This window comes from Anas platyrhynchos, chromosome 1, assembly GCF_047663525.1.
Source record: "Anas platyrhynchos isolate ZD024472 breed Pekin duck chromosome 1, IASCAAS_PekinDuck_T2T, whole genome shotgun sequence".
In the NCBI taxonomy this organism is placed as follows: Eukaryota; Metazoa; Chordata; class Aves; order Anseriformes; family Anatidae; genus Anas; species Anas platyrhynchos.
In genome coordinates, this window is record NC_092587.1 from 68,052,429 (window position 1) to 68,075,169 (window position 22,741).

The 22,741-nt window shown below is 42.1% G+C and overlaps 1 protein-coding gene and 1 long non-coding RNA gene across 3 annotated transcripts in view; both read left to right on the top strand.

Moving 5' to 3' along the window:
- Nucleotides 1-12,899: 12,899 nt before the first annotated feature.
- On the top strand, nucleotides 12,900-15,361 carry LOC140002903 (uncharacterized). The gene is made up of 3 exons (XR_011810533.1): nucleotides 12,900-14,272; nucleotides 14,383-14,585; nucleotides 15,054-15,361. It is a non-coding gene; the product is annotated as an uncharacterized lncRNA (long non-coding RNA).
- Nucleotides 15,362-17,210: 1,849 nt separating this feature from the next.
- The window catches only part of AEBP2 (AE binding protein 2), a 53,769-nt gene continuing 48,238 nt past the window's right edge, over nucleotides 17,211-22,741 (top strand). Inside the window, exon 1 of one of the 2 annotated variants that reach the window (XM_027460444.3) lies at nucleotides 17,211-18,490. In XM_027460444.3, coding sequence (XP_027316245.1) covers nucleotides 17,772-18,490 — 719 coding nt within the window. In that variant the 5' untranslated portion in view covers nucleotides 17,211-17,771. The remainder of the gene's footprint in view (nucleotides 18,491-22,741) is intronic. The other variant, XM_027460486.3, reaches the window with a different exon arrangement.

A 22,741-nucleotide genomic window follows, 5' to 3' on the forward strand; every position in this document is an offset into this window, starting at 1 on the left:
CTTCTATGGTTAGTATTTCTTCCAGCAAACAGATGTCATACAGTGTGTTCCACCTTTTGATGTGGGGAATGCAACGATTCTTATCTCATTGGCGACATCACCTGTCAACCAGAGTAGCAGTGACAGACTCTTAAGAGATTCCAGTCTTCCTCTATGGGAAAGAAAAAGGCTGCAACACACAAAAAAAAGACAACATGAGACTGAGATGCAAGAAATACAGGTTCAGCTTCTGACTCTCCCAGACGTGTATCATGATGTTGCAATAATCACTTAGTCATTCTGTGTGCCTCCATTTCCTGCCTGTTTACTTGAGACGTAATAGCCTGTCTTGCTGGGGTGTGGTGAGCAGTAATTCAATATTTGGAAATGTTGAATGCCACATTCAGTCGGGTTAAGGAGAGATGTATGATGATTCATTGAGGCTTTGACATCTGCAAAGCATCTTCCAGAAAACGAAAGAAAACCTGAAATCATTTGTCAAGTGTCATCACACTACAGATGTTGCTAGCTTCAGTTTTCCATCTTGCACAGCTGTCTCAATTTGCCTGAGACAAGAGGTTTAGAAAAGAATGATGAAAAATGAGAAGATTTAAAAGGAAAGCTTTTGAGTCTAGGATGTAAAGCTAAGAAATCCTTTAAAGATTCCAGCAACTGCTGTGTGCTTCAATGCATGTGCGTGCCATAAGTGGTAAGGAAAGTTTCATAAGAATGCGACTGCCAGCTCTCATTGTGCTTTTTTTATCGTACATATCATATCCTGTTCAAGTTAATCTTGATGTACTAGAGACTATATAATTCAGTGTTTTCCAAAGAGGAGTGCCTGAGATTGACACACAGTTTGAAATTAAATCCCCATTACCACCTTAAAAAGGAGTTTGTGTTCATTGTACTCTTCTGCCACTCCCTGCTCTGCTGTCAGTTCTTCCTGGGGTTCTTTGCCACAAAGGACACAGTGTGCTGTCTACCTGTCATTTTGCCTTTTTCTCTGAAAAGTTAAAAACTAGGAGGCAGAATTTAGCAGCAGAGCTTGGAGGGTCATATTGAAAGAGATGGCTGAAGGAAAGAAGATGAATCATGATGTAGGCAGACAGTATCTAGCTGAAAGTTTGACCAAATAGCCTTTCCTCCTTTGTTGGAACAGTAGCCCCAGATTAATGCATCCTTCCATGCAAACTGCAGAGCAAACAAGAGGAATGTGATTTTTATAGCTCAGCCAGCTGAGGTTTAAGTTCAGTGTCATCACTGAAACACCTGGGGCAAAACAAATACTACACACCCTGTTCTCTCCTTCTTATAGAGAGAGCTATTCAGCTGTCAAGCTTTGCAATCTCTTCCTGTCCTTGCTGCCAAAAAAATAAAATAAAAAATGGCAACCAATAAAGGAAAGAATGACTAAGTGGTTTTTGGACATTTATAGATCTTGTCTGTGTTTAAAGCAGTTGTCAGTTTGGAATATCTGCACAGTATGTACAGTTTATACTGAAGTTGGGGGAGGGTGGGAGAATTTGCAAGTTTTTGCTGGTACAACTCTTGGCAAAGATGGCAAATATAAATGGTGCAGGAATGTAATAATGCTCACAGACTGTAATTTCACTTCCTGTGGGCACCTGCTGCAAAAACTTGCAGCTTCATTGGGTGCTCTATTTTTGTCTTACTGAAAAAGATTAATGGCTTTGTGTTATCACAGAGCATCTAATGTCTCTTACCTCATCGGAATAACTCATCCCAGTGATCATACTCCTTCCAGATATATAGAAATATCAGAATACTGATATTGTCAGCTTTCAAACATTTATTTTAAGTTTGTATCTAGGATATTTTTATATTTCTGATTGCTTTATTGGCTATTGCACTGACACTTGTATATAAAGAACATGTGCTTTTTTTCAAAAGCAAGAGTCCTTAGGAATAACACAACACATTCTCTACAGATGTTCATGCTTTTCGGAACCAATTACATCTATTTTTGTCTTTTGTTCACCGTTTGCATTGTTCCAAGACTACTAGAGAATGTGATTCTTTTCAGTCCCTTAATAAAGTGACATTACTCAAAAAGTTGTAGTTGGTGTCTTGGCAGTTTTTGTATGTTGTGGACTGTCTCACAGAGAAAGAGCTCATAAGTATTATTGTGGGGGGAGGGGGAGAGTAATCGGTTAATATTTTCTTATAAACATCTGCCATTAAATTAGTGCAATAATGCCTTATTTTCAGGAAATCAGGGAAATTAAAACCAGTGTGTTTTTTATTTAAGTTACTTTTCTTGGACAATCTGAGAAGGAATTAGTACCCACCCTGTTGGACCCACAAGGTGTAGTAACCAGGAGTACATACAAGAGAGATGTTAACGGATTACAGTGGTAGTAACAGATGTACTAAATTCTCTAGTGTTTGGATGGATGGGTTAGGTTATATCCTGGGGGTGTAAAGCAGCAGAGTGAAAGGTCTTTAATCAGTGGTGGTGCTGGATAGCATTTACGTCAAACTTGTAACTGTATTATAACAATGAAGTAACTTCTTTCTTTTCTAATAAAGCCATAAATAGTACTCATTAAAATCTCAGAAATGGGTCACCACGCCTTTTCTGCACAATTCTCTTTTGTCCCCGTGATCCTGGATTCTGCTGTATTTATTTTATGAAGTTATTCTAGGGTAGTCTCATTTTATTTCAGTTTGAATTGTAGGTTAAAATGTTATTTTCTGTCTTTTAGAAAGTTGACATTTAAATGGCCTATGAGCAAATTGCCTATACGTGGCTTTAATACTATGTGAAACAATTTAACTTTTTTTAAGGGATAAATGCACATGAAGATAAAAAAGCAACATCTGGCCTCTATTTCTTCTAAAAAGCATTATATATACTTGCAGTTATATCCTTGGAACTGCTTAACTTGTCCATATGGGAACACTGAAGAAGCTGCTACAAAATAAAATAGAATATACTGGTGGCTGAAAGCAAATATCTGGCTCAAAATGAAGGCTAAAAGCAGCTGCTTTCTGAAGTTGAGGTGCACAACTTGTTACCCAGCTGTTCCAGATGTATCGGTATTCAAATGTTACTTGTGGAGTTAAGTTTTTGGTAGTTTTTGGAGATGTTTCTCCATTCTATGCCAAACAAAGTGTTCTTAAGGTCTGCCTTAGACATCAGGTAGCTGCTGTTGCGAAACTGCAACTCTTAATTGTAGCTATGGGTAAGTAACATCACAATGTTTGCTAATTGGTTCATGGCACAGTCTTGCTATGGATGTGTTTATAAACAGTGTTTAGACTGGGTTAGTCTGTTGAGGATAAAAGAAAAAGCTATAGGCAAATGGTGCTGTTTCCAGTGGACTGCTATAGAGTATAACAGGACAAAAACAGATGTGATCTCATTAACTTCCTTATTGCCGAAACCAAACCTAAAATAAGGAATTAATTTTTTTGTCAAATTCTATCCAGATCCCTGTTCTATGGAACGGGAATACTTCAAAGAATTTCAGACTAAAAATGGAAACACCGTCTTCCTCTTTTGAAGGTGAAATTAGTGTAGTTTAAAAGGGGAAGAAAAATCCAGACCCTGCGTGTTTAACTTCATAAGTAGAAGAAGCAAAATTTATCTCTGACCTAGAGATTTGGTTGCTGAAAACTTCCAAAAAATACCTGTTCCTCATCTTTCACCCGGTGGTTTTCATAAACTGCAGGGAATTGATTGCAGAACTCTGTTCTGCAATTTTAAATGTACTCCTTCAGCCCAGTGTGTAAAATCTGCTTTTCTCATGCAGAAAAAATGCCTTATCCATACAACAGTTGTCCCTACAGAAGCATAGAGACAACTGAATCCAGCTCACCAGTTTCTTGCTTGAAACTGATAAAAAGTTCAGGTAGTTAATATCTTGAAGACTCAAAACATTATCATGTGAGGCATCCAGTACTTCCAAGTAACTTGCATATGAATATCCCGTTTTCAGGCAATAAAGCCTATTTAGAAGAGAAGATTTTTTCAAAGTACTAGTACCATTACTAGAAATCAAATAGTAGGTACAAATATATAAGAATTTACTTTAAAAAAAAAAAAAAAAAAAAAAAAAACACTGCCATTAGTTGACAAAAGTACATTTTAAAGTGATTGCAAATAAAACGTAGAATTCAGCAACTCTCAGGTCATAAGTCACCTTGTCATGACACAAATTTCTTCTCAGTCTTGACACTTACTGCATGTGTAATGGACTGTCCTGTGTATCGTGCAACTTCCTTCTTGGTAAAATCCAAAGTCAGCAAGAACAAGGAGGGTGTTTCAGATGTTTTAGCTTTAAAGATAAATTATTGTGTTTTTTTTTTTTTTTTTAATATTTTCATGCTTATCAGCCTGTTTTAGAAAGAGCCACTAGCGGCTATTGCATTTTCTCAATTTAAGTGCTGTAATGGTCATATCTAGATGGGAAGAAAAAAATAAAAGCTGAACTTTCCAATTAACTTTTTCTGGTGTTTGTGACTTTTGATATTTCATGTTTCATTTCTTGCCTGGAGGCTGTTCCAGAGACTTTACACATGCAGGCACTGGTACTGCACTAAAGCAAACTTGTATATTAGTGGGGACTAGCTAAAGTTGTCCTTTCTTGAGCTAGGAAATTGCTGGGAAACCTGGAACTGTTTGATCTAAAAGCACCTTTTTAAAAAAAAAAAAAAAAGTGTGGTTGCTTAGCCTGTATCAACACTACTATTTTGTAACTATTGTTTCTAGTGCATTATGCTGCAAATAGTAAGTGTTGTAATAAAGACAAAATGTCTGTGTTACATATGAGATACTGATCATTATTTACAAGACAGGAGTTAATAGAGAATCAGCCTCTCAACCATGTAGCGCACAGTGTTAGATAAGAGGAATCAATTAATTTTCAAATCACAACATTGGGAAAATTATACTCGTTTGTATAATATACATTTGGAACTTTTGGCAAATGAGGGGATAATAACTGTGAACTCACAACATTTTATTTAGAACTTTTCATCCATGGTCTGAAGGCTATTCCATTCTGTGTAACCAGCAAAATACAACATAGCTAAGCTTCATTTCATTAACTACACAGAATATAGGACAAGGGGGAACAGAAGTTGTGTCATTTTGGTCATTTTTAACTCATTAAAATCCTGTAGCCCCCATGAAACACAGTAAGGTCATGTTTGTAAAAGGTAGGTTTGTAAAAGGTTTAAAGCTTTGCTTTGAGCCATGCCTGTTTCGGAGATCTGTTTCAGAGAAGTGCTCTGCATGAATTACTATACATCTTTCCCAGTATGCCTGGTTGCAGGCTAGAACACTTTAAGTTATTTCACCTTTGCACAGAATCCTTGCACCATTTTCAAGCAACTAGTTATAGGTAGTCTGAGAAGTCTTCGATCTCTTTACAGCTGATAGCTCTAAACTGTTAGGAGGATGGCTATATATATGAGCAAATCCCAGATAAAATAGTAGCAAAAGGAGTAGCAAATCCCAGAGTGCTTAGGAATGCTCCATGCTTTTGGGACAGTTCCAAAGCCCTCAAATGCTCTAACTGCATCTTTGTCTTTTTTGCAGCAAACTGACTTTCTAGTCAGTTAATGAGATGGCTGCCTCCAGCAAGAGTAGGGCTATATGCTGGTGGTTTTAAAGGTGCCCAGCAAGCTGGATTTTTGCTTAGAAAAGTGTTGCTAACAATCACTATTACTGCAATAAGAGTCTTTCCCTCTTTTCCCTCCCACACTGTCTTCCCTTTTTCTTGCAGTTTTCAGTAGGGAAAGCATCACTGGCTTGTGCCATAAAATTGGTATGACTACCTGCTGGCATTGACTCTAAAGTGGTTGCCGTGAGCTCGTATCCAGTACCTGCGATGGGAAGCAAAGCTGTGCTGCCAGGGGAAGCAGGGGCAGGAAAGCAATGCACACTGTCAGCCGGAGGTGGAGAGCACACCTGGAAGGACCCCGCAGGATGAACTTAGCCCAGCTGCTGCTGCTGCTGCTTGCCTCTTTTCCCTTTCTGCTCCAGCTTTTGTCCTCATGGCGTGGTTGCCATTGTATGGAAGTTTTAAGGGATGAAAGCAAATGATTGGTGATGGGTGACATGATAGCACTTTAAATGGGAATGCAGATTGGCTCCAATAGTAAGCAATATAGTAACCCCAACAAAGGCAGCGGAGGGTGCACAATAGGCTTAGAAAGATTGCCACAAGCAGAAATGAGTGACAAAAGAAACTGCGACACACGAATACCAACATGTGCTGAAAAGAGCTCTGATGCTAAAATGCCCAGAACTGTCACAAGTCTTGTGTGCTGGGAAACTGGGTGACTTGCAAGCTGTCCAGACACAGTGCAGAGAGCAGCGGACCTGCCACCCTGGTGACATGGGGTGTCCCCATCCCTTAGGGATCCTTTCTGGGAATCTGGGTGTGGTGCACGCACAGGAAATCTGGGATTACAAACTTGTCTGAACTTTTCACTGCCAGACATTAACATGCGTACGCGGCAGCCCGTATGTAAATTATGTTATCTGAGCTGTTTTATGCATGTGTTTCCAGGATAAGAAAGGAGATTATTTCATTGTGTGAACTAATAACCTGTGAAGAAAAATTAGAGCCTTTTTAATGGTAATGCAAGGCTGTATTTTTATTAACCTCCATACTCAATGATCCAGTGTTGTGTGTTTATTGTGTATTTTCAAATATTAAGGGCTGATACTTTAAACTACATGAAAGAAGTTCTCAATGTGACTCTGCATAAACAGGTTTCTCTGCAGGGCTGTAGCCACATCTCAGAGCCTTTTCTTTTGCCCCATAAAATAGGGTTGCTTTACCAACCATAAAGATAAAGTGGCTTTTAAATGTTATGGTTTTGCTGCTGCTTTATCATACACAGTAACCATTAGGAACTGGATAGTCATATTAAACTGGAACTACAGAAAAACAGAGAATATGTTCTCGTCTGAATCTGGAGTCTCATACAATCAAGGCAACAGAGTTCATGTTCATACAGCAGACCTGAGCCCTAAGGGGAGCAGCCACTTGGTTTCAGGTGGACAGCTTTTATGATTAAAAGTTAAATATACACATACTGCAGACATTATGACAGGAGATCTTTTGTGCAAGAGCCCAACCTCTTGTGGTTACTGCATCTCAGTCGAAATTCAGCGTGTTGCTCATTAATACTATAATTAGGTAAGGGAGGAGGGGAGTAACTCAAATATTTCATGATTTAATATATGCATATATTTTAAACCAATGTTTCTTTTTATCATAGTTTAAGCATGATATAAACTGTGTTGTTTAGATTTACATATATATTGTACTACAGAGCATAAGTTGATAATAATAAGTTGTATGCAACAGAATGTGCATGCAATATGCCAAAGCAAGTTACTGCAGTTGAGTGCAGGTGATGGACTGAGATCATCCAGAGCAATAAAAGAAACTCTCCAGATCTGACTGTAGTAGTATGAAAAAGATCTCCAAGACGTGCAAATATGACAAAATTGAAAGACAAATGGCTTGTGGTTGTTGGTCCAGCACTTAATCCACATGAAACCACATGAAAATAAATTGGGGTGGGGGGGGGAGGTTCCTCTGTAAAGTCCCATTTTAAACTGGCTGCTTTGCTGCCTCTTTACATGTAACTTGTGGCTGTGAGGGAAATTGGAAAGTAAATATGGCTGAGGAACATTTGTGTAAGATTAGGAAGTGGGGGCTCAAAGTAGCAAGGAGCAGAGAAACCGTGACTTGAAGTGGGGACAAAAGGATTTTCCTTGGAAGAAACAAGGCAGAAGTAGGTCATCGCTCTCTACAGAGCTGCTACTGTAACACCTTTCAGTGCCTGAGTTACACTTATTATAGAATATATGCCTCTTCATTGTGCCTCTCACACACTAGCACAACCTAAATCAAATAGTTTTCTCAACTTGTCATTCCCAGTTTTATGTGAAAGACATGTCTGTAGACATGAATTGTCATAAGACGCACTACATTTAAAATTAGATCTTTTTCACCTTGCTCTGAAGTGCATTATAATAAAAAATGCCTCCTGTGTTCTCCAGGCTTTAAATAACTGAATCTACTTTTCACCAAGATGAAACAAGTACTTAGCGCTGCCAAACCCATCTAGAAATTCAACTCTGAAGTTAATGGTTCTGATAAATTATCTTGTTGAATGTAATATAAAGCAAAACCACTGCCATTTGTCCTGATACACCAAGCAAGAAGCAGATTGCTAAGAATTTATAGTGCCACATTTTTGTATCTTATCTTAAGTAGTATAGTAGATTGTTTGGAGTCACTGAACTGCCTAGGAAAAGTAGTGCTGGAAGGTATTTATTTCTTGAATACAATTTAAATGTGTCAATAGGCAAAAAATATTAAGGACACAATGAACATTCATCTCTGAAACAATATTTTTTCAAAGATTCAATAGCATCAAGCAATATGTGATTAAAAACTTGTAGCAGGCACTCCATGTATGTATACGTTTCACAATAGCATTCAGTGGAGGGCTTCAGAGACAGACTACTAGAGCTCAGAGAAATCCTGTGAAAGAGAGTCTATTTAGCCCACCCTAACCATGCTTAAATTGCTGCAGGACAAAATAATAAAATGGTTTGTGGAGTCCTATATAATCTACTGCTTTGGTGAGTATGTGAGCAACTGAGCTGGGAACAGACTTCAGGAGAGGGAATCACTGCTTTGCTTATTAGAAGACACGTAGCACATCTGCAGGGCAGGTCATTGGGGCATTAAGCTAATTTAGGCTTTAGGTCTCCTGATTCTGCAGCATGTTCCAAGCTTCCTGAGAGAGGGACCCTCTGAACTATTTAAATTCTGAATTACGGGAGGGTCACAGTAAAACTTAGGGTCTCCCCTGTGATACATAGAGTTCCCCACCTGCTTGCAGCCATTCACCATAGGCCGACAATATCAGGATTTGCTATGTGTTTCTCAAAACTGCTCAGTTCCCCAGCTCTTGGGCTTTTTGATATCCTGGCCCAACTGAGGTCAACAGGAATTTTGCCATCAGTCCCAGGGAGGCCGGATTTTAGACATGGCTTGTAGGGTTCACCTGAGAGCACGCATCTCTGATATTTAAATTAGGGTGCTAGTTCCAAGACAGGAAGTGTCAAAGCTAAATTTCTGTTCCAATAGTGATAATCAGCATGGGCATAATGCAAGTTTCCAAATGTTCATGTTTATATTTCCTAGTGCTTCAAATAAACAGTATTGGAACTCAATCAACCTGTGCATAGTCAAAAAAGCCTTACTTTGCCCTTCCTGGTCTACATCATGAAGACCTCAGCCATGCAGTGATCATTTTCAGTCACTTTGGTAAAATAAAAGGTTCACTGTGAATGGAATAGTCTCACAGGTCTCCAAAAGCTGGTGCCTGTGGCAATTACCCAGCAGGGTTCCTAACTGCAGCATGAAAGACATTTCATTTACATGCAATGGAATTGCCAGAATTGACCAGATAGGATCCCACTGTTGTCAGAGTATGACCCCAAGCAGCTGACAGTGCCACAGAAATCCTCTCAGACTCTTGCCCCAAGGCTGCTGTGCAAACATCATGGCATAAGGCACACTGGCCTTTAACACCTGAGGTAACAGTAGTGACACTTGTTACACTGACGGCCTTGGATCACAGAATGTGCTGGTACTTGGATAGGTTTTCTGCAGGTTACTGCTGCTGTCTCCAAGGCATTTTTGTTGCCAGAAAGAGGCAACAGGGAATACAGGAAGGCTAGGTGCTGCCCTGTTATACGAGATAGGTTAATTCGAGGGAAGGGGCAGGGGTACTGAAGGGGAAAGAGGTGTGCAGGAGAATTCCAGTTTTTAATAGATTGCAAGTATTTTCCAGCTTCAAAAGGCAAGAGTGGGAAAGTTTGCAAAGTCAAATGAGGGGTATTTGACAAGCAGGCACTCCCCTGGCTCTGTTGTCAGCATTGCGGACAGGCAATGTGGTTCCTTTGGCACAGAATCACTGTAGTGAGCTGATGAAGATCTTTTCAATCCCTGGGCTTCCCAGTGCTGTCATGACAACAGCTACTTTCTAGGGCCTGCTGAAACCCCTTTTCACATGCAGTAAATGCCACGCACAGAAAAGTAGGTTGTTCTCATCAATCTCCCTCTCTCTCTGAGATTTGTTTGATTGAGAGTAAGGAGGGACACTGTACATCTACGGACTTGGCTAATTTTCCATGAACATGACAGAGAGATCATTGATTTTACAGGAGAGGCTTGAAGAGTTATGAACTGGAAACATAACCCTGATAGCTCAGAAGAGAAATACACTAGCTATAATAAATATTTGTCCTTAGTGGCACATGACAATAAAATTATATTGTAATTGTTACATTAGTTTCAATGACTTTAAGCATAATGTCTGCTGTTGAGTGAATACTGAAGTAACAGAAAAGCTAGCTTTTGGATGTAGATCTGAACTTTTCTGAAATTCAGGTACTCGATTGCTCATGCTCAAACCTACCAAATAACAGCTTCTATTTATATACACTAATGTTATCTGTCTCTAGCTGTTTGACAAACATTCCATGACTTGATTTTTTCTTGTAACATTAGCAGAGTAGGGGGGAGAGAAGAGGACTAGTCCAGCTGCTAAGGTTTTGGGAAATCTAGAGTTTGACACCCTGATCCATGACAGCATCTTGCCTGAGGCTGATCAGCCTGTGTGATAAATGCCCGTCTTAAGGATAACCTCTCTGCCTTAACTTTCTAGCATGCCAAGATCTGGAAATCATGAAACATATGTATTCTCAGTTGCTGGTCACTTTTAATCTCACAGAATTTAGCAGGACCCTGAATTTGTTATACATGCTGTCACGGGAATTCTGAATTCACTTATTAGTCTCTTAGGCTGCATCTAAATCTACCTGCAGAGGCTCACTACTTGGTCCCTGTCATGAACTGAGGTTCAGCCTCTGTAGCTGCCAACTGGGCCTCCCTTCTGCTCTTCAGAAATCCCAGTGCAAGGGATGACTGCTGTGAACATGGTTTTCAACCCCGCAGGGACATGGGACAAAGCCGGGATACATGTTTATGTCTGGGAACACAGAAAAATATTTGCTGGTTTTGCAGATTTGATGATGGCTGTGTTTTTGTGTAACTTAGGGATAAAATCTCACTAATACTGAATCACAAAATAGTTGAGGCAGGAAAGCACCTCTAGGGATCATCTAGTCCAAACCCCCTGCTCAAAGCAGTATCAGCTAGAACAGGTTGCCCAAGACCATGTCCAGAAGTGTTTTGGTTATCTTCAGGAATGGAGACTCTAAAACCTCTCTGGGCAATCTCTCCTCTGTTTGACAATGCTCAGAGTGAGAAGTTTTTTTGTTTTGTTTTGTTTTGTTTTATGTTTGAATAGAATTTTCTGTATTTCATTTTATGTCGTTGCCTCTTGCCCATCACCACTGAGAAGAGACTGGCTCTGTCTTCTTTACTTTCCTCATCAGGTATTTATACAACTTGATAAGATCTCCCTCAGCCTTCACTTCTTGGGCTGAACAATCCCAGCTGTCTCAGCCTCTCCTCATTTGACAGATACTCCAGATCCTTAAGCATCTCCAGGGCCCCTCGCCTGTCCCACTGCAGTGTGTTCTGGGAAGCCCAGAACTGTGGTCAGAAAGACACGTTTTCATAAGAGTTTGATCTTGAAAAATCATGAGATTCTTTCAGGAAAACAAAAACAAACAAATCAAAACAAAAAAGAGGAAAAACACTATAACTAGATTTCTGCAAGGGAGTTTTCATTTAAATGTTATAAACTATGAATGTAAAAAAAAAAAAAATTAAGATCGGTCTATGAAAAACGTATATCGTTGATAGGACCACAAACTGAAGAATGGTAGTTTAAAGTAATCCTAGAAGAACATGGAAAATCTGCTGCATATTTGTACTCCTTCCAAGCTGTGATTTGTATTTAATTAGCATTCAATTCATTATTCATTTCTGTTTGGTTGTAATGGTTACACACCGGTTTTGCAACATGCAAGATCTTGATTATCTTTCTGGTTTTGAAAACATTCTCCATGTGTGCAAAGAAAGACTTGCTCTTGACATCACATCTACATTTTTAGAAAAAAAAATAAAAAAAAAAAAAGCTGTTATTTACTGGCCAGCGTGCTTGGGCAGAATCATCCCCTCTGTTGCAACAACCCATCCCTGCTTTTGCTGTAATGATCTGTAGTAACTGACCTACAGAAAACAAATGGACACAGTGGTGGCAACCCTGTATTTGTGGTTGGGTGCACACCTTCATTTAATGCTGGAACCCAGCTCTGTTTTGCATAAGAATGTAGAAAACACGCATTCCCCAAATTAACAGCATGTAAAGACTCTTTAATCTGGAAGCAAATATGTTAATTATCTCTGGTTAAATCTAATCTACATTGCAGCCTTTCAGAATGTTGATTCTTCTGAGATGCAAGAATTTTGGCTGCCTTTTATTGAAAAAGAAAATAAAGTCAAGTAAAAAATGTACAGAAGGACGTATAGGGTATTTTGGGAGGACAAAGAAATGTCTCTGATAATTTATACAACCACATTTTTTGAATCATAATGCAAAAATATTGACAATAGTCATGACAAAAAAAAATAATCTCTGTCTTCTGTTACAGTATTGCATATATATATATATTTAATCTCTTCTACGATGTATTTTATTAGCTATGTAAATTTTGCAATGTGGAAAACTTTCTGAATAGTTTCAAAGGAAAGCGAAACACATTTTTAGCAAATACTTAAGCAAGTCCCTGGAACTCACAAAAATTTAGAGACAGGGTGACAGGATTAATACTCAGTTAGGTATACCAGTACAGAAGTATTGCAAGTTACTGTTCCTTTTAAAGCAAATTCTGAGCTGGTTCTCAATTCTATCTAAATATGAGTTTACCTTACCTGCACAGAATCTATTGAAATTATGTGCTTTTTTTTTTAGTTCTTGTAACAAGCTAAGTTTATGTCCATTACACTTCTGTAACAGACATAAATGAACCACATTATGAGGCCTTCTAATTCCTTGAACCCAAAGTTTTAAGATCTTTCAGTTATAAGAAATATTCCTGCTTTCTTGTTTTGCTTCTTGTTTTCTTTCAGTATTATTTGACAGCAAATTTAATGTCAATTAGCATGTGTTTTAAAGAAGAGATTTAATTAATTTGTAAAATATTTTGTTCCTTTCAATTGTATCAGCATACCTATAGAACTTGGGCTTCCTCTTACAGTTTGTGCCTATACACAGCTTAACACACAGATGTTCTGATCTTGCAAGTTGTTATAATAATTCAAATGCAAATATACTTAAGGTTAAGATGTGCTTTTGGATACATTCCAGAATGATAGACTGGGGTTTTCCATTCCTGAACAAACTGTTGGTTCTTTGTATGGCCTTATTTTAATGTACACAGTTTCATTCAACTGAGCTCTCCAGAGTTTTCTGAAGTTTCCTGACTCAACATCCACAGAATGACTTTTTTTTTTTTTTTTTTCCCTTCTATTACCTCTAAAATCAGTTCCTTGGTCTAGCTCATGGCATGAATGTCACAGGCAGCTGTGCTGGCAGAACAGAAGGGGCAGTGTGTCACCATGACAGCTGCAACAAAACAGGGGCAGGGAAGAGAGGGAAGAGAGGGAAGAGAGGGAAGAGGGACCCTAGCAATACCTAGAATCCAAATTCTAGATATTCAGTTGCCAAAAAAGTGTTGTGCAACACCAGTGTATGTCCCTAGAGAGGCTTCACAGCCCACTGGGAACAAAAGAGGGCCTCCAGCCCAACATGCATTTCTGGCTGCTTTCCTTAGGCTGAACCAACCTAAAAAGGGCTTGAATTTTCCTATGGTCATGTCCCTGGTTTCAAGCAAACAATATGGGGAAAGATTAAAGGTGGCTTTAAAAAGAAAAGAGTGTGGAAGCTGACTTTAAAGGGAGAATTAACTGGGTGCTGCAGGAGAGGGTGGGGTCAGGATTGCAGAATGAGGCAGTTTCAGTCTGGTCTGAAGGGAAGGGTGAGAAATGCGGGCTGGATGCTTATTTGAAGCAATGGTAGATTGCAGCCTCTTCCTCAGACCTTGAATTTGGATGAAGAAGGGTGGGGCAGAAAGAAGGGAAGGGTGCAGTTTCCAGAAGCTGCTGAGCAGGCAGAATATTGTGAGCAAGGTGAGTCATGAGGTGCAAGCAGCAGGAATTTCCTGCAGAGTGTTTAAGACATGCATGTGGAGGCAGGAGCAGGAGAAGAGAGCTCAATGCCTTCTACAGAATTTCCCGTAGCATCCTAGCAGGTGCATATCTTTTTTTTTTTTTTTTTTTTTGGTATCTTGGGCCTATGATATTTTTTTTTCTCCTCTCACTATTCCGAAGTGGTCTGATTTGCTTGCATCCCATATCATAGTATTATGAAGCTGATCAACGTTAGGAAAAAAACGTCGAAAAACCTACACTATATGGACCAAATCTTCTGATGATCTCATCTAACTGTCCTTTAAAAAGAATGGCAGAATTGTTGTGACTCAAGAAAAGAAGAAACTACTTTGGAGCGTGCTCGTTATTGATTCTGCTGTCAGTGTGAATTCCCTGCACTCATTTGATCCTGAGGTAAGAGAATAAAATGTGCACTCTTCATTTCTTCTGCCTGCTCTGCTGTGTCTGCAAAGCAATATGAGTCCCTTCCAGAGGTTTGTGTAGGCTGTTTGTTCTTGTACTAGTGGAGAATGGTTCTATGGTTCTACTTCAACTCTTTGACCATGAACAGTTTTGCTAGCTTACTGTTTTTTTTTTTTTTTTTCCTGTTGTACTTTGTTGCTAGGTACTTCCAAGTACCACAGATTAATATTTCTCAGCAGAACTATCTCTGCTTTAAAGTACTGTCCCGGTTGTATTGATCATGCCAAGTTAGACCGAGCATACCAAAAGCCCTTCGTGTGAATGACAGAATAACATTCACACTTGAAGTGTAACTGGACATATAAGTTACTTTTTCTAAAGGATTTCCTAACACGACGTCTCCTGCTTTAGTCTTTTACCAGACTATTCAAACACAATTCATCTTGACATTTTTTTAAGTTCTAGACTCATCTGTTCTGAGACTGACCTCTTCTTTCAAGTCGAGTCAGGGTATGAAAAAGTCAAAAACCTTGAAGAAAAAGGAGATTTGCCTTTATTAAGCTGGATAAATTGTTACAGAGGAATCTCACTAACAAGAGACTTAAGTCATCACTCCTCCTTGTGCTTGATTAAGTCTTTATTACAGTGTTTGAGGACCAAGCCCGGACGCAGAATTTTGTGGTTTTGAAAAACTGAGAGCGGGGCACCAAAGATCATCAAAGAGTCCTTGATGACTGACCTCTTCGGTGCTGATCTCTTACTAAGTGATTTCCATTAGGCAGGTTCGTACCGTCCTTCCTATTCATTTGTGTCCCGAGGTTTCATTCCCTGACCCTCCTTGAATACACAAATTACCTAATGAGCTGGCGTCTCTACCGCTCTACTTAGGGAAGTGGAAAGTGGGCGGTCTGAATCACCCTGTCAGCTTTCGGTACACGAACAGAAGGAGCCGTGCGTGCACACATGACCTCAGGGAACCTAGCGAGACTTGAAAAAAGCATACGGTGACAGGCTTGTGAGCACACGGTGAGATGGAGCTGGACAGCGTACCTTAGGGTACACGGAACTCTTTGAGAGACATTTTTCCTCCTTCCCTTTTTGCTCATATTCTCAAGTTATGAAAGCTGCCTTTTACCTAGCTCCATTTCATCTTTTTGGATTCTCATGATCTGACAACTCTCCAATTCTGCCCCTCGCTACAGCTGGCACTCAGAGAACTCCAGCACGGGTCAATGGCATAGGAATGACTTCAGTTACTGCTATCTGCTGACTGAATCAAAGGGTTTCGTTTGTTTTTTAAACCTTGCTTTTTGTTTGATGAGATTAGTTACAATACCACCCACAGGAGTGCCACACCTTTACAAGCACAGAGGGAAGTATAGAGCACTTTTTTTTTTTTTTTTTTGGGAGGGGGGGTGGGTACTGAGAGGCAAAGAGGATGTAGAAGCTCAGGGTTTTGTTTGGTGTCTATTTTGATAGAGCTAGAAGAGTGATACATATACTACATAGATGAAACAGCATTTCATTTTTTTAAATTTTTTTTTTTTAAGCATTCTTACCAATTGCCTTTTTCTAGCTGAGGCTTGTTTCTAGAAATCTGGAAAGCTAACATGACTTTTTTTACTGTTGTTGGTTTCATAAATTTGCGTATGCTTCTCTGCAGGTTAAAGATGTTATTCGTTTGTTTTTGAAAGATTAATTCAATATCGTGTCCCTTTGCTCCAGCGCTGTGGTGTTATTTCACCACTGTGGCATTATATTTTTGGTATTGCTACACTGTGTGTTGCTGATGTTGCTACTAACTACATATGTTGATGGGCTAGGAGCCATCCTCATTTAAGCTACTGCAGGTTTTAGGAGCACCCTTTCCAGATTTTAATCCTATGTGGTTAACTCTTCCTTGAATCTAGGATCTCTGTGGATATGCCAGGTATGCCTGCTATAACTTGAATCAGTGATATTCTTCCTATTACGCAGAATGAACAATGTTTTTTCTGGAATGAGTTGTGGTTCTGTTTTGTCATTTGTTTTTAAATGAAACTACAACCACTTCGTGATTTTTTTTCTTAAATGTAGCCAACTCTGTAAGAATTGGTTAAAAGTTGACAAATCCATATGTGATATTTTAAATCCACGCAGAATACTGTTTTCTGCTTTCAATTATTTTCGTCATCCCTCCAAAAATGTCGAATTACCTAACTTCATCTCTGTGCTCAGCTTCTACACACCTTCCTGTTTCACTGAAAATCCCCATCCCATAAACTTTTGCTAATCGCTTCCACGTGACAATTTATCAAATCCTCTCTTGATGTCTATGCAGACAAGACACTTGGAAAGCAGCAATGCCTGGCTTGTTCCATTTTATATTAAATGTCTTCATTTTTCACTTTTTTTTTTTTTCCCCGATAGTCCTGTATAGGATTGGCAACCATTCTGTTCATTTATCACTCACTTTACACATACATAGCTATTTTTTCCTTCAGAGGGCACAATTCCCAACGCAACCAAGTTAACAACCTCCACCTCGGTTTTATGAGACAAAACCAGCCCCCTCGCTTTTAGCACGTTCAACTCTTCGGGTTTACTTCCACTCAAACCAAGCAGCTTGTGCTCTGCATTCACCTCCGGCCATGCCGCTGTGCCCCGCAGCCACACAGCGCTTCCTCGCAGCAAATGGAGGCTTGAGGCGGCGTCTGGCTCACCCGCAGCTCCCCACCTCGGGACCCCAGCATCCAGCCCGGGCCCGCCCCGTCCCACACAGGAGCCGTTGGGACCGGCCGTTGTGGCCGTTGGCTCGCACCGCCCCGCCCCGCCCCGCCCGTTCCCGCCCCCTCCCCGCGGCCCCGCCCCGCACGGTGCCACCGCCCCGCCCTCCGCCCGTTGTTTGTCCCCGGGCGCCTCCCGTAGCGCGTGCGGCGCTGGCGGCGCTGCGGCCCCTCCTCTTTGCGGCTCGCGCCGCCACCGCGCGATTGTGCGGGTGAGGAGGGCGCGGGGCGGGAGCAAAGGGGGGGAAGAGAGAGAGGGAGGGAGAGGGAGAGGACGCGAGAGCGAGCGAGGGAGCGAGAGCGCGCGGCCGCGCGCACGCCGGGCACGCGCGCCCGGGCCGCGCGTCCGCCCCCGCCGCCGGCCGCGCGCGCGCGCCCGGCCCCGCTCGGCTCTTAGCGACTGGCAGGCGCCATGGCGGCCGCTCGCAGCGACATGGCGGAGCCGGAGGGGCTGCTGCCCGGACAGGCGGCCGCCGACGAGGAGGAGGCGGCGGCTGTCGCCGCCGCCGCTGTCGCCGGCAGCGGCTCCTCGTCGTCGCCCTCGTCCTCGTCGTCGGTGGCGGCCGCCGCGGAGCCGGAGCCGCTGCTGCTGCTGAACGGCGAGGCGGAGAGCATGTCGGAGCCCAGCCCGGAGAGCGCCAGCCAGGCCGGGGACGGGGAGGACGAGGACGACGAGGAAGAGGAGGAGGAGGAGGAGGAGGAAGACGAGGAGGAGGAGGAGGAAGAGGAGGAGGAGGAAGGCGGCGAGGAGGAGGCGAGCAGCCTGGTGGGCAGCAGCAGCGGCAGCACGAGCAGCGGCTGCTGCAGCGACGAGACCCGCTCGCTCAGCCCCGGCGGCAGCAGCGAGGCCGACGCCAAGGAGGAGCCCAAGGGCCCCCGGGGCAGCCAGGAGGCCGGGCTGGGCCGCGGCGGCGGCGGAGGCGGCGGCGGAGGCGGCGGGGGGAGCAGCTCCAGCTCCTCCAGCTCCAGCAGCAGCAGCAGCGTGTCCAGCGGCGGCGACGAGGGCTACGGCACCGGCACCGGCGGCGGCAGCGGCAGCAGCAGCTGCAGCGCCACGTCGGGGGGCCGGCGGGGCAGCCTGGAGATGTCGTCGGACGGCGAGCCCCTGAGCCGCATGGACTCGGAGGACAGGTCAGTGCGGGGCCCGCCGGGCCCGGCCGGGCGCCATGGCCTGCGGGGCCTCCCCGCCTCGCAGCGCCGGCCCGGGGGGGGTGGGGTTGGGTGGGTGGGGGGGCCCTGCCCTGGGAGCGCCCGCCCGCGGCCCCGAGGGGTCCCCGGGGCGATGCTCCCCCCTCCCCGAGCAGCCTCGGGGCTGTTCTGGGGAGCTGCTGTCGGGGGTCCCGCGGGTCGTGCCGTGCACCCCGCCAGGCCGCCCTGGTGCGGGGAGAGGGGGGGGACGCGCTGGGCACGGGTCCTGCCCGCTCCGGGCTCAAATGGGAGCGGGGATCCCTCCCCTCCCGCCTGGGGCAAAATCCCGCTGCAGCCAACGGGAAAGGGACCGGCCTTTCAGCACTAGGCACGCGCGGGTGATTAGCATGTGCTGCATTAAGCAGGGCTTGGTAATTTGAGGCTCTGGCTCCTTTTTGGTTGAATTCTGAATGAGTAAATTTTAAAGGTTACTTCTTTACTTACCACGTCCTGAAGGTACGTGTCTTTTGCTGCCATGACTTCGGCTTGATTCTCGTGGGAAGGCACAAGCAGCTTCTCACACATGGCTGAGTTCTGCATTTCAGGTCTCGTTTAGCCCATGAAGTTGAGCATTTCAAGGAACACGACTTAGCTAGTGGCTTTTTTGGGTGCGTGTGATACGGCTTATTTGGCAAACGGGAAACTGAACAAAAAATGGGCGTGGGAATAGAATTTTGTCACTCCCTTTGCTAGTAAGTCATTTCAAATACTTTGGGAAACTTCAGTTTTTTTTAAAAAATTTCAGTTTAGCATTAAGAAAGTATCAGGCTTCATTGTAGAGTGAGTTAGTACAAACAGTTCTGTTACTTTTCTTGAGAAGGTTTCGTTATTAATTGTGAAGAATTACATATTTTGGCCCAGACACGTACTTTAAATATGTTAGGTCAAATTCTGAGTAGCTATAGAAATACCCATGCTGCAGAAGTGTGACATCACTAGATCTAACCTCAAGGGATAAAAACAAACAAACAAAAGCCCCATGAGTCAATTCCCCAAAACTGTATAATTGCCTGAAAGCCATAATAGAGGAAAAAAAATGGTTCTTCTGGTTTCCACCTGACTTCTGAAGCTTCAGGACTCACAGGTGTTATGTTTTCTTTCTTTCAAACAAGATAGGAAAGTGGTGTTTTTTTTTTTTTTTTTTGTTTGGAACCTGAGTTTTTTTACTTGAAATCCCGTAAGTATGGATTTCTGGGGAAACAAAAGGTATATAGTTGAATTTTAGGATAACTTTTTTTTTTGGTTTTCATCAAGTTCAGTGCTAATCTCGACCGTTTTTTAGTCATGTCAATTTATAGGTTAAGGAAAAGACAGAAATCAGTTGCATGGGTTTTCTGGCGGTACAACCACATTACTTTTTGCTTGTACACTCCAGAGCTAGCGTACATTTCTTTTTCTGTCATTGTTTTCATGCTTCTCTTGTTATAGTGGCACAATTAAATCTGTGTGTGCACTCTTCGTTGCTCCTTTCCAGTACCATTGGTGCAAATTGAGCTGCTGAGTGAGACCCTTTGTGCTTAGCGGTTTAAACGAGGGCTGCGTCTTTGGTTTTAATCTTTGCGAAGTTTCATCTTGGAACTTCCATGCTGAAAACAGAGATGCTGAGAGGGAATTGTGTAGTGTAGTTTCACAGCCTGCTTGTTGAGTTGGGTAGGAAAAGAGGGGTGCTAACAGAGTGTCGTTTATTCCTGGTGATTAAAAAATAAAAATGTTTTGTGTACGCTCCTTGCTGCAGTGTGGTAGACTGCATTAATATTTTTGCTATGCATAGTCCAACAAGTCACTTGGCCTACTGATACAAATGATAGCTGCCCCTTATCAGCTGCTGAGAGCATAATGTGTGTCCTTAGGATGATCAACCAGACAAGCAGAGTGTTGGGAAAGGTGTAGGAAATATGCAGAAAAGCTGGGAACAGTTTGGATGTAGAGGTGGAGATGCAGGTTTATGATAATGTATTAAATTCCTTAAAGGCTTGACCGTTCATTGGTTTGGTCACATCTGCATTGAAGTATAAATTCTGTAAGTACTGGAGAATTATATTTTATCTGAAACGATGTTTTACATGAATAGTATATTGGACAGCAGTCTGTGATCTCTGCTGTCTAACTGTGTCCTGAATGAAGAATCTAACTTTTTGTCTCTGAAGTCCTAAGAAACGTGGTGCCATCTTGTCTCACAGAGTGTGGCACAGCAAGATTACCCGAGGCAGGGAGGAGAGAGGGAGGTTGCGCTAACACGCTTGAATTCACGGTCCCTAGGTTAAGCAAGAGGAAGGTGGCAGAAGGGTGTACTTGGTAAAGATTCGCCTGGTGTAGGCAGGTTTGGGAGCATTCAGATCATGCCTCTAGGCTTGGGATTTTTTTTCTTGTTTCGTCTTTAGAAAATTTGAATAAATAAGAGGGTGTGGTGAGAGCGCCTGAATTCCTTAAGTGATCAAATTCCTCTCTCTCTCTGCATACAGCCTTTATCATTCTCTTTAATTATCAATGGGTTGTCTGTTTGAATTTGTTTTAGTGGAATGAACTACAAAACAAACTACATCTAAAACTGAACAGGAAAGCTTGCATGTAATCGAGATGTAGCTACTGTTCAGCTACTTCTGATGATAATGTTTTGCAAGTATGTTGACAGTTATCTGCTAATAGAGAATAAATAATTTGGTGCATTACTCTAGGAAATCTGTAAACCTTTGAAAAATACAAGGTACAAATGGCACAGAATCGAAGGGGTTGGAAGGGACCTTGAAAGATCATCGAGTCCAACCCCCCAATTATTTTTAACCTGTTAAATACTGATGCCCTGAAATGTGGGGTGAATTTTAACTAGCTTTTCTCATGCACATAGATGGACTTTGTTGTGTTAAAGCAGGTTTGAACACTCTCCCCCTCCCCCCCCCCCCCCCCCCCCCCAAAAAAAAAAAAAAAAAAGAAAAACCCAAACTGCTATCTAAGATAACCAGGTCGCATCTTCAGCTCAGTGGTATCAGTAGGGAGAGTTCAGTGCAATAACTCTGAGACGATTACAGATCAGTGAGATACGAGGCCCAGGTTTTTCCTGGGAACCATGCCGTGTTCCCGTTACTGTGCTAAAGTTTGCCTGCTATTTTTGAGTGAGCTGAGATCAGCCTGTCTCACTAATAATGGGCTGCATTCAGGTCTAGTTATCCTCCAGATTTACAGTTAGGACTAAGGGTGTTATCAGCATGTGAATGCTGGTAATTTTCTTGTGCCTTTCTCCAACTTCAGACGAGTACTGAAAGGATGGATACATTCCTTTGGAGTAAGCAAATAATCTTTCTACAATGCTAAGAAACTTTTGTTATGTCTTTAAAAGCAAAAATAATGGTTTATTTGATTATTAAAAAAAAAAATACATAGCTGAGCTCATCACTGGACTGTAAAGCTAGACATAAGTGTATGCAGGGATTTGGGTTTAAATAGCAGATGTGAATGCAGTGAAAGTGTGTCTGCAGCTCAGTTACTGCTGAACTACAATATTTACTTATAAACACTTAGGTTGCTGAAATTGTTTAAATGTTGTTAGGTTGAAAGCTTATTATGGAAGTGTATTTAAATCTGACATAATTCTATTATCAGGTTGTTTGATTTAGAGCAGTGGTAGACCTTGCAGTTGTAGTAAGATGTTTAGCAGAAGTTAAAATATCATATGATTTTTTTTTTTAACCCTTGTGAATTTGCTATGTAGTTTGCTTGGAAGTTATACCTGGTCTTTTGTTCTTACATTAGCCTTCTTTAGAAGTTTGTCCTTTGCTCCCTCCTCTGACTGACCAGGTAACCAGGTAAGAGGTACTGAAATTATGTTTCAGCCTCAGGCATGCACGTGCTGTTCTCCTGACCAAGTACATGAGTGCTCACTGAGTAGCTGGTAGGCCAAACCTAACAGGTGGCTGCTTGACCTGTGCAGCAATCTCTTCCTTAGATGCAGTCTTTTTTACAGAACAGCTGATTTCAGCCTCTTCACCTCTATCATTACTTGCCCCTGAAATCAGTTATTGGGAGGGACTGGCGATGTGACAACATAAGCCTCAGCTTTCTAAGAGAACCCAACTAAAACGAACGTTCAAGGAAACTTAACTATCTTATCACATAGATGCGTAGAATGCTTCTAGAAATAATTCTGTCCCAGTGTAATAGGTGAGCAGCTCTTCACGCAGACTTGAAAATGCCCATTTC